Genomic DNA, 13,947 nt, shown 5'->3' with positions numbered 1-13,947 from the left:
GACTGCGTCTCCTTGCATTCAGTTTCAGGACAATCATCTCCTACATTGATGAGCAGTTCGAGCGCTACCTGCATGACGAGAGCGGCCTGAACCGGCGGCACATCATCGACAACAGAGTGCACTGCTGCTTCTACTTCATCTCGCCTTTTGGACATGGGTAAGGAGTGGTTTCCGACCCCCAAACTACATAGAGTAATTCAGGAACTGAGATGGCTTTAAAAGAGAAAAAATGTTGCTTTCAGCACCCTGTTCTTTCCCTAAATATGACACTTGTACAATTGTTTGTAGGCTGAAGCCCTTGGATGTTGCGTTTATGAAAGCGATACACAATAAGGTGAATATCGTGCCCGTCATCGCCAAAGCCGACACTCTCACGCTGAAGGAGCGCGAGCGGCTCAAGAAGAGGGTGAGTGAGGGCTGGCCTGGCTCCTGCTCGCCAGGGCTGCAACAGATGTGTCGGAGGAAGCACAGCTGTGGCGGTTACCTGCGTGCGGGTGGCGGAATTCAAAGCAGCGTAGAGTTGTTGGTATTCTCATTACTTACATTTTGCTTTTGTGAAAATATCAGATTTCTATTTTTAAAATTTTCTTTAGAAGGTGGCTATGTTAGGTACCAGACATAAGTATGGAGATGTCATCCCTCCATCCAGTCTTCACCCAGTGCTGTACTGCACATGGTCCAAGTTGGGCATATGAAGTTCGTTTTGCGTTGGGCTGTGAAGGCATCACCTGTCACAGCTATTCAGCAGCAGGTGCATCTCCCCTCCCAGCCACCCCAACATGGCTTTGTGGTGCCCTGGTTAGTGCCCTCGCAAATGTACCTCCGTAAAGCCTTTGGCTGGCACTCACTGCTATATATATATATATATATATATATATATATATATATATATATATATTGTGGGGGGGGTACCGGGGGTGGAACCCATAGGCTTTCTACCTCCAGGCTGTACTCCCAGACCTGTTTTATATTTTATTTGGAAACAGGGTCTCACTAAGTTGCTGAGAGCCTCAAGTAACTGAGGCTGGCTTCAAACCTGTGCGATCCTCCTGTCTCAGCCTCCCAAGCGCGGGGATTACAAGGCTGCGCCACCACGCCCGGCTTTGGAAATTATTTAAACTCGCTGGCACAGTGCACACCTGTCAAAATGAGTCCAGGGCCAACCTTGTTGACCTAGTAAGATCCTGTCTCAAAATAAAACAGAAAAGCAGCTCAGTGGCAGTGCGCCCCAGAGTGTAATCCCTAGTACCATTTAAAACAACACTTAGGGGTGATTCCGTTCGGAGCACCCCCACATGTTACCTCTGGGTAACATGAGGCTATAACTATCTTTTGCATTTCTCTTTTTAACAAATTGCTTTAAATAAAAAATAAAATAAAGCAACACTTAGCCCGATGTGGTGCCTCACGCTTGTCATCCTAGCATTCAGCAGGCTGAGACCAGAGGATCATAGTTTGCAGACAGCCTCAGCTACTTAGTGAGGCCCTCTACAACTTAGTAAGAGCCTGCTTCAAAATAAAGAATAAAAAATAAGATGGGGTGTAGCTTCTTGGAGGTCGAATGCCCCCCTGGGTTCCATCCCCAGACCCACACACAAAAAAACTTCCTTTTTTTTACTGTAGGCTTCTTAAGATCCATACTATTAATATATGCTAATTTCAAAAGTTTTTAATTATCCACAGAAACAACTGTTAAGAGTTAAGTATGTATCCTTCCAGTACATAGACTTTGTATATTTTCATTTTATAGGATGGGGTCATATTGTAATACTACTCTGCCATTCAATTTTTCACTTTAAAAATATATTTAAATTTAGGCAGGTGTGGTACAACGCACTTGTAATCCCACAATTTGGGGGGCTGAGACAAGGAGGATCACAGTTCGTGGCAGCCTCAACTACTTAGTGAGGCCCTTTGCAATTCAGTGAGACCCTGTTTTAAAATAAAGAATAAGCCGGGCATGGTGACACATGCTTGTAATCCCAGCGTTTGGGAGGTTGAGACAAAAGATTCGCAGTTTGTGGACAGCCTCAGCAATTTAGTGAGGCCCTTTGCAACTCAATGAGACCCTGTTTCAAATAAAGAATAAAAAAATAGGCTGGGGGTATAGCTCAGAGGTAGAATGCCCCTGTCTTTCATCCCTAGCACTACAGAAAATAGGTATGTACATACATACACACACATGCATGTTTGTGTGTGTATATATATTTAAACTTCATCATAAACTGGGAGTGGTGGTGTACGCTTGTAATCCCAGTACTTGGGAGGCTGAGACAGGAGGATTGCACAGGTTCAAAGCCAGCCTCAGCTACTTAGGCTCTCAGCAACTTAGTGAGACCCTGTTTTCTTTTTCTTTTTTTTTTTTTCGGGTCTGGGGATGGAACCCAGAGGCATTTGACCTCTGAGCTAAACCCCCTGCCCAATTTTTTATTCTTTATTTTGAAACCAGGTCTCACTGAGTTGTGAAGGGCCTCACTAAGTAGCTGAGGCTGTCCATGAACCATGGTCCTCCAGTCTCAGCCTCCCAAATGCTGGGATTATAAGCGTTCGCCACCACGCCTGGCTCAAGACCCTGTTTGCAAATAAAGTATAAAAATAGGCCTGCGAGTATAGCCTGGAGGTAGAAAGCCCCTGGGTTCCACCCCCAGTACCCCCACACACACTTCATCATATACAATCTGCCATAATTCTTGCCGGATGCACTGCATCTCACTGCATGATGTGTGCTGGGAATGCTTTTCCAGCTTTCTATTGATGGGTATTCAGCTAAGTTTTTACTTGTTCTGGCCCCCTTTGGCCCTTGACCAAATTTCCTACTCCTTGATATTACTCAAACCAAATATTTTCCCCACCTTAATACTTGTTTGTTTGTTTGTTTGGTGGTACTGGGGTTCCTGGAAACCTTTCTACCTCCGGGCTATAGCCCCAGACCTATTTTTTATATTTTCATATGGAAATAGGGTCTCCTAAGCCAGCAAAGCTGGCTATGAACTTGCGTGGTCCTCCTGTCTCCACCTCCCAATTGCAGGGATTACAAGTGTGCACCGCCGCCACGCCCAGCCACCTTAATACATTTTTGCTAGTGATGTCTTCTGCTTGGAAAATTCTTCCCCCAGATACCTGCATCTTTTTTTTTTTTTTTTTTTTTTTTTTTTTTTTGCAGGTCTGGGGGTGGAACCCAGGGGCATTCAACCTCCAAGCTACACTCCCTGTCCTATTTTTTATTCTTTATTTTGAAACAGGGTCTCATTGAGTTGTAAAGGGCCTCACTAAGTAGCTGAGGCTGTCTTCAAACAGGGATCCTCCCGTCTCAGCCTCCAGAATGCTGGAATTACAAGTGTATGCCACCACGCCCAGCTTGATGTCAGCTCTCTTAATCACTGACCCTGACTGCACGATTTCATGTCTCCTCCCTAGTCTTGTGGCAGGCACATTCCAACACAGTATGCAGTCATTTTTCACTGTCTCTCGGCTCCTCCCCCTTAACACCTGGTGCCTGAGGTCAGAATTCTTTGCTTTGTTCTGCTATGTATTTGAAGAGTTATGATCAATACCTGGTACATACTAGGGGCTCAGTAATGTTTGTTGAATAGTTGATATAATGAACATTGGTACACATCTACTCACAATTGTATAAATCAGATGATTCTTAACATTTTACTCTCCCACATACTCTGCTCTCCAGCCCCAAAGCTTTGCTGGCTAGATTACAAGGTTTAGTAAGTCTTTCCCATCTCAGTTGGATCTTGTTTGAATTTGCAATTCTTTGAATGCTGGTGAGTGTCCTCGTATGCAGTGCCCATTGGTGTCATCTTAATGCTTTTTTTAAATTCACTTACAGATAGTCTTTAAATTTATAGACACTGACATGTTGCAAATGATTTCTCATACTTTGTATTTTCATGTGTTTCTTGATTACTTCTACTATGGCAGAGTTTATTTGTTTGTTTGTTTTGTTTTGTTTGCGGTACTGGGGATGGAATCCACTGGCATTCTACCTCCGAGCTATAACCCAGCCCTCTTTTTTAATCTTTTTTTTTTTTTTTTTTTTTTTTTTTTTGTGGTACTGGGGTTCCTAGAAGCACTTCTACATCCGGGCTATGCTCCCAGACCTATTTTATATTTTTTTATTTGGAAACAGGGTCTCTTAAGCCAGCACGGCTGGCTTTGAACCTGTGCAATCCTCCTGTCTCCGCCTCCCAAGCACGGATATTACAAGCGTGCACCACCACACCTGGCTCTTTTATTCTTTATTTGGAAACAGAGTCTCACTGAGTTGCAAAGGACCTCACTAAGTAGCTGAAGCTATCTGGGATCCGTGATCCTCCTGTCTCAGCTTCCCAAATGCTGGGATTACAAGTGTGTGCCACCAGCAGAGCTGAGTTTTTATTTTGAAACAGGCTCTTACTAAGTTACTGAGAGCCTCTCTAAAGTTGCTACAGCCGGACTCAGCCTGTAGTGTTCTTTTCTCGACTTCCCAAGTACTGGGAATTCCAGGTGTATGACACTACACAAGGCTCACCACACAAGGCTGACCCTGTATAATTCTTTTTTTTTTTTTTTTGGTGGTACTGGGGTTCCTGGAAGCCCTTCTACCTCTGGGCTACACTCCCAGACCTATTTTTATATTTTTATTTAGAAACAGGGTCTCCTAAGCCAGCGGGCGCGGCTGGCTTCGAACCTGCGCGATCCTCCTGTCTCCGCCTCCCAAGCGCGGGGATTACAAGCGTGCGCCACCACGCCCGGCGACCCTGTATAATTCTGATATATATACCTGATATGGTGAGTTGGACTTGGCTGAAATAATATGCAATTTGCTGACGTTTATCCAGGTTTTATTATTTTTTTCAGATTCTGGATGAAATTGAAGAACACAGTATCAAAATCTATCACTTACCTGATGCAGAGTCAGATGAAGATGAAGATTTTAAAGAGCAGACCAGACTCCTCAAGGTAAGAACCAACCGCAGGGCACAGCGCGAGCAAGTTCTGTCCTTTCTCTTTGTGCATTAAAAAGGAAAGGTTTGAAGCCGGGCATGGCGAAACACATGTGTACCCCAGCACTCGGGAGGCCGAGACAGGAGGATCGTGGCTCATAGACAGCCTCAGCTCCTTAGTGAGGCCCTTTGCAACTTAGTGAGAGGCTGTTTCAAAATAAAGAATAAAAAATAGGGTTGGGAGCTGGGTGTGGTGGCGCACACTTGTAATCCCAGCATTTGGTAGGCTGAGACCTGAGGATCACGGTTTGCAGACAGCCTCAGTTACTTAGCGAGGCCCTTCACAACTCGGTGCAACCTTGTCTCAAAAATAAAAAGACTAAAAAATAGGGCTGGCGGTGTAGCTCAGAAGTTCAATGCCCTTGGGTTCCATCCCCAGTACCGCCACAAAAATACAAATAGGACTGGAGGTGTAGCAAGCTCCGCCTTGGAGAATCTGGGTAGATCCAATTACAATAGTATTTTTGTTTAAATATTTTAGATATAGCCCTCACTTTCCTCATGGAAATGTTCTTGTAGGCTTAATTTGTTTTCTGTTTGTCCCATGTTAAATATTTTGATACTTCACCAGGTAAATGTGTATGTCCTCAGATCTCAGTTAAACTTTGTAGTCAATCGCGAAAAGTTCAACCTGTGCTAATGCTATTGTGTACACAGTGAGTGTTATGGTTACTTGTGTAGAACCTGGCTGTCCTGTGTCTCCTTCTAGGCCAGTATCCCATTCTCTGTGGTTGGATCCAACCAGCTGATAGAAGCCAAAGGCAAGAAGGTCAGAGGTCGCCTCTACCCGTGGGGCGTTGTGGAAGTGGAGAATCCAGAGCACAACGATTTCTTGAAACTGAGAACAATGCTCATGTAAGATACTGGGTGTGTGCCTTTGGCAGGACTTGGCGTGGAGAGGCGCGCCTTGCAGTGTGGGTGTAGTGTGGCCTCCGGCATCTGGGTTAGCAGCTTCACGGCAGTCACAGCAGGCCTCAGCACTCCTGCGGCTGGTACTGAGGTGCTTACTTGGAGCTCTGACTGCTGCTCAGCTGGCCTCCCGTTCTGTGGCCTGTTCCTTAGTACCAGCCTTCTAGCAAGTATGGCAGACTTGACTACAAGAATATATACTTCTTCCTTAAAATGAATTTCAGAGTAACATGTATATATTGTTGTTACTCTGGAATAAAGAAGCAAAGGGAGCCAGGTGTGGTGGCAAGCACTTGTAATCTCAGGACTTGGGAGGCTGAGACAGGAGAACCCTAAGTTCTCTGCCAGCCTCAGCTACTTAGTGAGACCTTGTTTCCAAGTAAAGAATTAAAAATAGGGCTGGTGATATAGCTTAAAGGTAGAATGTCCTTGGGTTCAATTCCTAGTACCACACACACGCATACCCAAAAAAAGGGTTAGGTTTAGGGTTTTGTTAACATGAAATTCTATGTATTATGGGACATAATGTGGTATATCCTGTACTGATGAAATTGGTAATTAGCATTTCATCTTCGTATCATTTCTTCATTTTTACTTTTAATTATTTTGGCACCAGGGATTGAAATTAAGGGTATTCTTCCGAGCTATACTCCAGCCCCATTGATTGACTGATTGTACTGGGGATTGTTTTATTTTGAAACAGGGTCTAAGTTGCAAAGGGCCTCACTAAGTAGCTGAGACTGGCTGTGAACCTGCAATTCACCTGTCTCAGCCTCCCAAGTACTGGGATTACAAGTGTGAGCCGCCATAGCCAACTTATTTTGAAATAAAGTCTCACTAGGTTGATGAGAGTCTCACTACTTGCTGAGGCTGTCTTTGAACCTGTGATCCTCCTTTCTCAGCCTCCCAGGTCCTAGGATTAGAAGCATGTACCACCATGCCTGGCTTCTTAACTTTTTGAAACAGGGTTTTGCTGTTACTGAGTCTTTCCTCCAACCTGCAGTCTTCCTGTCTTGGTCTCCCAAGTACTGGGATTACAGATCTGTACCACCATGCCCAGCTTCTGCATCATTTCTTTATTTGAGCCTTCACACTCCTCTCTCCTAGTTCATCTAATATGTGTGCGTGCATGCGTGCGTGCGTGCGTGTGTGTTGGGAATTGAACCAGGGGCATTCTACCTCCAAGCTACACCCCCAGCCCTATTTTATTTTTTTATTTGGAGGGTCTGCTAGGTTGCTGAGAGCCTCACTAAGCTGCTGAGGCTGGCTTCGAAACTGCCATCCTCCTGTCTCAGCCACCCAAGTACTGGGATTAACAAGCATATACCACCACGCCCGGCTACCTCTTTATTTTTTAATATTTATTTGTTTATTTATTTATTTATTTATTTTGCGGGTCTGGGGATGAAATCCAGGGGCACTCGACCTCCAAGCTACACCCCTGCCCTCTTTTTTATTCTTTATTTTGAAACAGGGTCTCACTAAGTTGCATAGTGCCTCACTAAGTAGTAGCTGAGGCTGTCCGCAAACCACAATCCTCCTGTCTCAGCCTTCCGAATGCTGGGGTTACAAGGTTACGCCACTACGCCTGGCCATTTTTTATTTATTTATTCATTCATTCATTCATTTTTGCGGGTCTGGGGATGAACCCAGGGGCATTCGACCTCCGAGCTACACCTTCTGTTCTATTTTTTATTCTTTATTTTTGAAACAGGATCTCACTAAGTTGCGGAGAGCCTCACCAAGTAGCTGAGGCTGTCCGCAAATCACGATCCTCCAGTCTCAGCCTCCCAAATGCTTGGATTACAAGCATGTGCCACCACACCCAGCTTACCTCTTTGTTTAGAAGTGTTTAGAGAGATTTTGATCAGCTGGGAATCGCTCTGTATGTCACCTATGTCTTAGTTTAGCAGTAGGATGTTACCATTCAAGCTGCCTCCAACATTGTTCTTGTGAGGTGTTGCGGTGCCTCAGCTGAGCCCTTGGCTGTCGCCGCCCCAGCACGAGAGGGAGGTGCTGTGGCGCAGAGCCAGTGGGAACTCCTGCTCTAGAGCCCACTCTGTTCTCAGAAGGACGAGAGCAAGCCCCCCTTTGCCAGCACTCATTCTGCTTCCAGGATCTTGCCTGAGTAAACAGGAACGTATTGTTTGTTCTTTATTGAGAGGCCTGCAATTGCAGCACTTAGGGACGTTGAGGCAAAAGCCAGGATAACTGAGTGAAATCCTGTCTCAAAAAATAAAAGCCGGGCGTGGTGGCGCACGCTTGTCATCCCAGCATTCGGGAGGCTGAGACCTGGAGGATCGCAGTTCGCGGACAGCCTCAGCTACTTAGTGAGTCCCTCTGCAACTCAGTGAGACCCGGTTTCAAAATAAAGAATAAAAAATAGGGCAGGGGGCGTAGCTCAGAGGTCAAATGCCCCTGGGTTCCATCCCCAGACCCGCAAAAAAATAAAATAAATAAATAAATAAATAAAAAGGACTGGGCATATATCTCTCAGTAGTCGAATCCCCTCTTGGTTCCATTTCTAATACAAGAAAGGATGGAAGGAAGGAAAACTGGGCAAAGAAAAACTCAGACCTGAATATTCAGGAAGCTTAAATTTAGTATTTCAGTGTTTCATTTGTGGTCTTGTTCATAGCTTAAGCTAATTAAGTATTTCTGATGTAAGTGTCTCTAAGATCTTTTAGACTAGTATAGTCTGTTTAGAAAATGTTTGCCTAAAACTTTACTGAAATCTCTGTGCATACTGCCTACTTCAGTTGCCGTGGCCTCCCAGAGGGATTGGCAGTGCCTGGCAGGGAGTCGGCCGCCCTGCTGGGTTCGCTGTAGCGTCCAGGAGAGCTGCGCTTCCACAGGCCCACTCCTGTGCCGTGAAGTCCCAGCAGCATCCTGTACAGTGTACCACATGACTAGAAGGGTTGCTTTGTGTTCCGTGAACAGCTGCTTTCTCCCATGAGACTGGTGTGCATGCAGCCATGTTGCTTCTCTTTCTCTTTCAGCACCCACATGCAGGATCTCCAGGAGGTGACCCAGGACCTGCACTATGAAAACTTCCGTTCTGAGAGGCTCAAGAGAGGCGGCAGGTTGTCGGATGTCCCCTCGCTAGAGTGCATGTCCTCTCCTCTGTGTCCTGCTCGGCAATGGGCTTTCTGCTCAAAACCTGTTACAAACAGACTTGCTGCTAGTTTAATCAAATTGTGCTTTACTAGCCTTAAAATAAAACAGGAATAGCTGGTCACAACACTGTAATCTCAGCGCCTGGAGAGGCTGAGGCAGGAGTATCATAAATTTGAGAATTTGCCGCCAGCCTAAACAACTTTTTTTTTTTTTTTTTTGGTGGTACTGGGGGTAGAATCCAGGGGCTTTTCTACCTCTGGGCTACACTCCCAGACCTATTTTATACTTTATTTGGAAACAGGGTCTCACTAAGTTGCTGAGAGCCTCACTAAGTAGCTGAGGCTGGCTTCAAACCCGTGTGATCCTCCTGTCTCAGCCTCCCAAGCGCGGGGATTACAAGTGTGCTCACCACGCCCGGCTTCTAAACAATTTATATCCTATCCCACAATGAAAAAGGGTGGAAGGTATAGCTCAGTGCTCGTGTCCTGAGTGCCACCCTTCATAACACAAACACACACACGTTAAATTCACATCGCATCATGTTTCATGATAGATACCTCTAAATTCAGCCTGGAAATTGAGTGAGACCCTGTCATCTCCAAAAGAGAGACTGAGACGGGAGGATCACAGGTTTGCAGCCAGCCTCGGCTACTTAGTGAGGCCCTCTGCAGCTTAGTGAGACCCTGTTTCCAAATAAAGAATTAAAAATAGGGCTGTGGGTGTAGCTTAGAGGTAGAATGCCCCTGGGTCCAATTCCTAGTACCACAAAAAATAGATAAATAGCTGGCCGGTGTAGCTCTATGTTAAAGTACTTGCCTAGCATTGGGTTCCATCCCCACAAAATAATCGTTTACATTTAGATAATACTATCAATACATATTTGCGTTTTAATAGCTTGATGCATTTCTGCATAGGCATGAAGTGTACACTGAAAAGTCTATACTGTGGAGTTGTTCCATTGGGAGCTAGGCTTTTGAGGAAAGGTTTAAAGGCAGGCAGAGGCAGCCGTTCACTGTTGCTTGGCTCCCTGGCCCCTGAAGCGCAGGTGATCAGTGCGCTGGGCGCTCTCCCCATCCTGTGGACTGGCTCGTCCAGCCCTCGGGTGCTGCGCTTTCATGCAGCTGCTTCGTCCGCAGTCAGCGTCTTACCTCAGCAGAGCTTTTCTTCATGAGGTTACCGTTTTGACCCAAGTGTCAGCCCAACTCATAGTGTATTTAATTAGAAAAGTAATACATGTATGTGTTTTTAGTAGATGATTCTCAGAATTTAAGTTTTTCTTGGTTATCTATAATAAAAAGTAACTCACCATTCTTGTTAAAATATTATAACTTCTACTTTTAGGAAAGTGGAGAATGAGGACATGAATAAAGATCAGATCTTACTAGAGAAGGAGGCTGAGGTAAGCAGAAGCTATACTTACAACTACAGTTGTTTGGTTTATATCTAAAAATATTGTTTGTAGGCCAGGCGTGGTGTTGCACGCTTGTAATCCCAGCATTCGGGAGGCAGAGACTGGGGGATCACAGTTCGCGGACAGCCTCAGCTACTTAGTGAGACCCTGTTTTAAAAAAATAAAAAGACTAGCCGGGAGTGGTGGCACATGCTTGTAATCCCCGCGCTTGGGAGGCGGAGACAGGAGGATCACGCAGGTTCGAAGCCAGCTTTGCTGGCTTAAGAGAGACCCTTAAAGAGATCCAAATAAAAAATATAAAAATAGGTCTGGAAGTATAGCCTGGAGGTAGAGGGTTTCCAGGAACCCTAGTACCACCAATGAATAAATAAAAATAAAAATTCTAAAAAATAGGACTGGGGGCTGGGCGTGGTGGCACATACTCATAATCCCAACACTTGGGAGGCAGAGGCCAGAGGATTTTGGTTCCCAGGTAGCCTCAGCTGCTTCGCAAGGCCCTTAGCAATTCAGTAAGACCCTGTTTCAAAAAATAAAAGACTAAAAAATAGGGCTGGGAATGTAACTCGGAGGTAGAATGACCTTGGGTTTCATCCCCAATACCGCAAAAACATAAACTAAAACTAAAAATATTGTTTGTGGTTAGCTTGCTTTAAATAATAAGCGTGGGCGGGCATTGTGGCACGTGCCTATACTCCCAGTACTTGGAAGGCTGAGACAGAACAATCTCAGGTTCAAGACCAGCTGCAGCAATACAGACTTTCAACAACCTAGAGAGCCCGATTTTAGAACCGAAACGAAAGGCCGGGGTATAGCACAGAGGCAGAATGCCTCTAGTTTCAATTCCCAGTGCCACAAAAGGGGCATAAGCATGGGAAACATGGGAATCTATGAAGTGTAGACGAATGGAAAGAAACTTGTCTGACGGGTACATAAACACTAGAGAGCAGTGGGCGCCAAATACCCTGCCAGAGGGGGGCGCGTGTGGTTCAGAAGTAGTGTGGTTACAACGGGCTGGCCCAAGGGGCTGTGGTGGCACGTGGACTTAGAATACCCTGGGTCCAGTCCCAGCATTCACACACACACACACGCACGCACAGATTAAGGCCTTTCTGAACACACATAGCCTGTAATGGTGAGGGTAAAGATGTGTAAACCCAGCTGAGTGTGGAAGTGCACACTTGTAATCCCCGCATTCGGGAGGCTGAGACTGGAGGTTCGCGGTTTGCAGACAGCCTCAGCTACTGCTTACTGAGGCCCTCCACAGCTTAGTGAGACCCTGTTTCAAAATAAAGAATTAAAAAAAATAGGGCAGGGGGTGTATCTCCGAGTCAAATGCCCATGGGTTCTATCCCCAGACCCGCAAAAAAAAAAAAAAAAAAAAAAGATGGGTAAACACTGTTACACTGTTTCTATAGCTCTAACCTCACTGCCCTGCAGAAGACTCACCCAGCCCTTAACTTTTATATGCTAAAGTCTTATTTATTTACTTACTTATTTATTTATTTATTTATTTTTGGTGGTGCTGGGGTTCCTTCTACCTCCGGGCTACACTCCCAGACCTATTATATATATATATATATATATTTTTTTTTTTTTTTTTTTTTTTGAAACAGGGTCTTTTAAGCCAGCACAGCTGGCTTCAAACCTGAGCAATCCTCCTCTCTCCACCTCCCAAGCGCAGGGATTACATGCGTGCGCCACCACGCCCAGCTAGTATTTTTATTTTCGAAACAGGATGGACCTCACTAAGTAGCTGAGGCTGTCTGCAGTCCTCCAAGCATGTGCCACCAAGCCCGGCTCATTTTAATTTTTCAAGATATGTGTGTTGATCATCCATGTATTTATTTAATTGTAACATTTATATAGATAAAATTGAATAGATAACATCCTTTCCTATTCTCCCCAAATAGATATTCTTTTAAAGTCCTTTCAGGGACAATAAAAGAGGTTATATTTTTGTTTTGAAATAGGGTCTCACTAGGTTGATGAGAGTCTCACTACTTGCTGAGGGTGTCCTCGAATCTTCGCTCTTCCTGTTTAAGCCTTCTAAGTATTGAGATTACAAGTGTATGCCAGTATACCCAGCCGATCCTTTTATTAATTTGTAAGACTTCCTTCTATTTTACTTTGTTTATTTATTTATTTTGGTGGTGCTGGGGATGGAACCCAGGGGCTTTCTACCTCCAGGCTATACTCCCAGACCCATTTTATTTTATTTATTTTTTTTGGAAACAGGGTCTCACTAAGTTGCTGAGAGCCTCACTAAGTAGCTGAGACCAACTTTGAACCTGTGCAATCCTCCTGAATTCCTTCTATTTTAACATGTCTCATTTTGGGAAGGCATAGAAGTTAATCTTAAAATTAAAATTTAGAAATTTAATAGGCCACCCATAAATGCCCCAGGACTAGGAAGTGTACACACCAGTAACGCCTCTGCATGGACTGTTGCAGCTCCGGCGCATGCAGGAGATGATTGCGAGGATGCAGGCGCAGATGCAGATGCAGATGCAGGGCGGGGATGGCGACGGCGCAGCCCTCGGGCACCATGTGTGAGGTAATGTGCTCAGAGCCCGGCGCTGTTCCCGAGGCCTCCTGACGGGCTCAGCTTGCAGCCCTCGGGCACCGCGCGAGAGGTAGTGTGCTCTCGGGCACCACGTGTGAGGTAGTGTGCTCAGAGCCCGGCGCTGTTCCCGAGGCCTCCTGACGGGCTCAGCTTGGACACAGCGGCTGCCTCTCCAGGCTTAGCAGGTCTTGGCCTGCCACTGGCCACGCACGGAGAAGGGCGAAGCCATTCCTCCACTGCTACCTGCTGTCCAGCAAAGATGGCTCACGTTTTCTAAGCTTATGAGTGCAGCTCACAAGGAACTTTGATTAGTCATGCAATTAAAAATTTGTTTAGCCGGGTGTGGTGGCGCACGCTTGTAATCCCAGTACTTGGGAGGCTGAGACAGGAGGATCGCGCAGGTTCAAAGCCAGCCTCAGCTACTTAATGAGGCTCTCAGCAACTTAGTGAGACCCTGTTTCCAAATAAAACATAAAATAGGTCTGGGAGTGTAGCCTGGAGGTAGAAAGCCCCTGGTTTCCATCCCCAGTACCACCACCAAAAAAAAAAAAAAAAAAAAAAAAAATTTTTGTTTATGCTAAAAACATCTGTTGAAGAGGCTTTTTTGTTTTGTTTTGTTTTGTTTTGGCAGTACTGGGGATGGAACCCAGCGGTATTCTACCTCTGAGCTACACCCCCAGCCCTATTTTTTATTCTTTTTTTGAAACAGGGTCTCACTAAGCTGCAGAAGGCCTCACTAAGTAGCTGAGGCTGTCCTCAAACCTGCGATCCTCCTGTCTCAGCCTCCCAAGTACTGGGATTACAAGCATGCACCACCACACCTGGCAAGAATTACTATTAAAGCCAGGTTTGGTGACATGCTGTAATCCCAGTATTTGGGAAACTGACATAGGAAGACCACAGATTCAAAACCAGCCTCAGCAACTTAGCAAGACCCTGTTTCAGAATTT

General features: G+C 45.4%; 1 protein-coding gene across 1 annotated transcript; it reads left to right on the top strand.

Moving 5' to 3' along the window:
- Positions 1–313: 313 nt before the first annotated feature.
- Positions 314–12,987, top strand: SEPTIN2 (septin 2; the record flags this gene model as incomplete). Its single annotated transcript, XM_080688914.1, has 6 exons — positions 314–406; positions 4,852–4,953; positions 5,707–5,852; positions 8,906–8,989; positions 10,365–10,422; positions 12,886–12,987. The coding sequence occupies 6 exons, from the start codon at positions 314–316 to the stop codon at positions 12,985–12,987; spliced, it is 585 nt and encodes a 194-aa protein (XP_080545040.1).
- Positions 12,988–13,947: the final 960 nt, after the last annotated feature.

The sequence above is a fragment of the Muscardinus avellanarius genome (assembly GCF_963383645.1).
Source record: "Muscardinus avellanarius genome assembly, chromosome: 2".
NCBI lineage: Eukaryota > Metazoa > Chordata > Mammalia > Rodentia > Gliridae > Muscardinus > Muscardinus avellanarius.
Note: the sequence above shows the minus strand (reverse complement) of the source record. Positions and strands in the feature narration are given on the sequence as shown.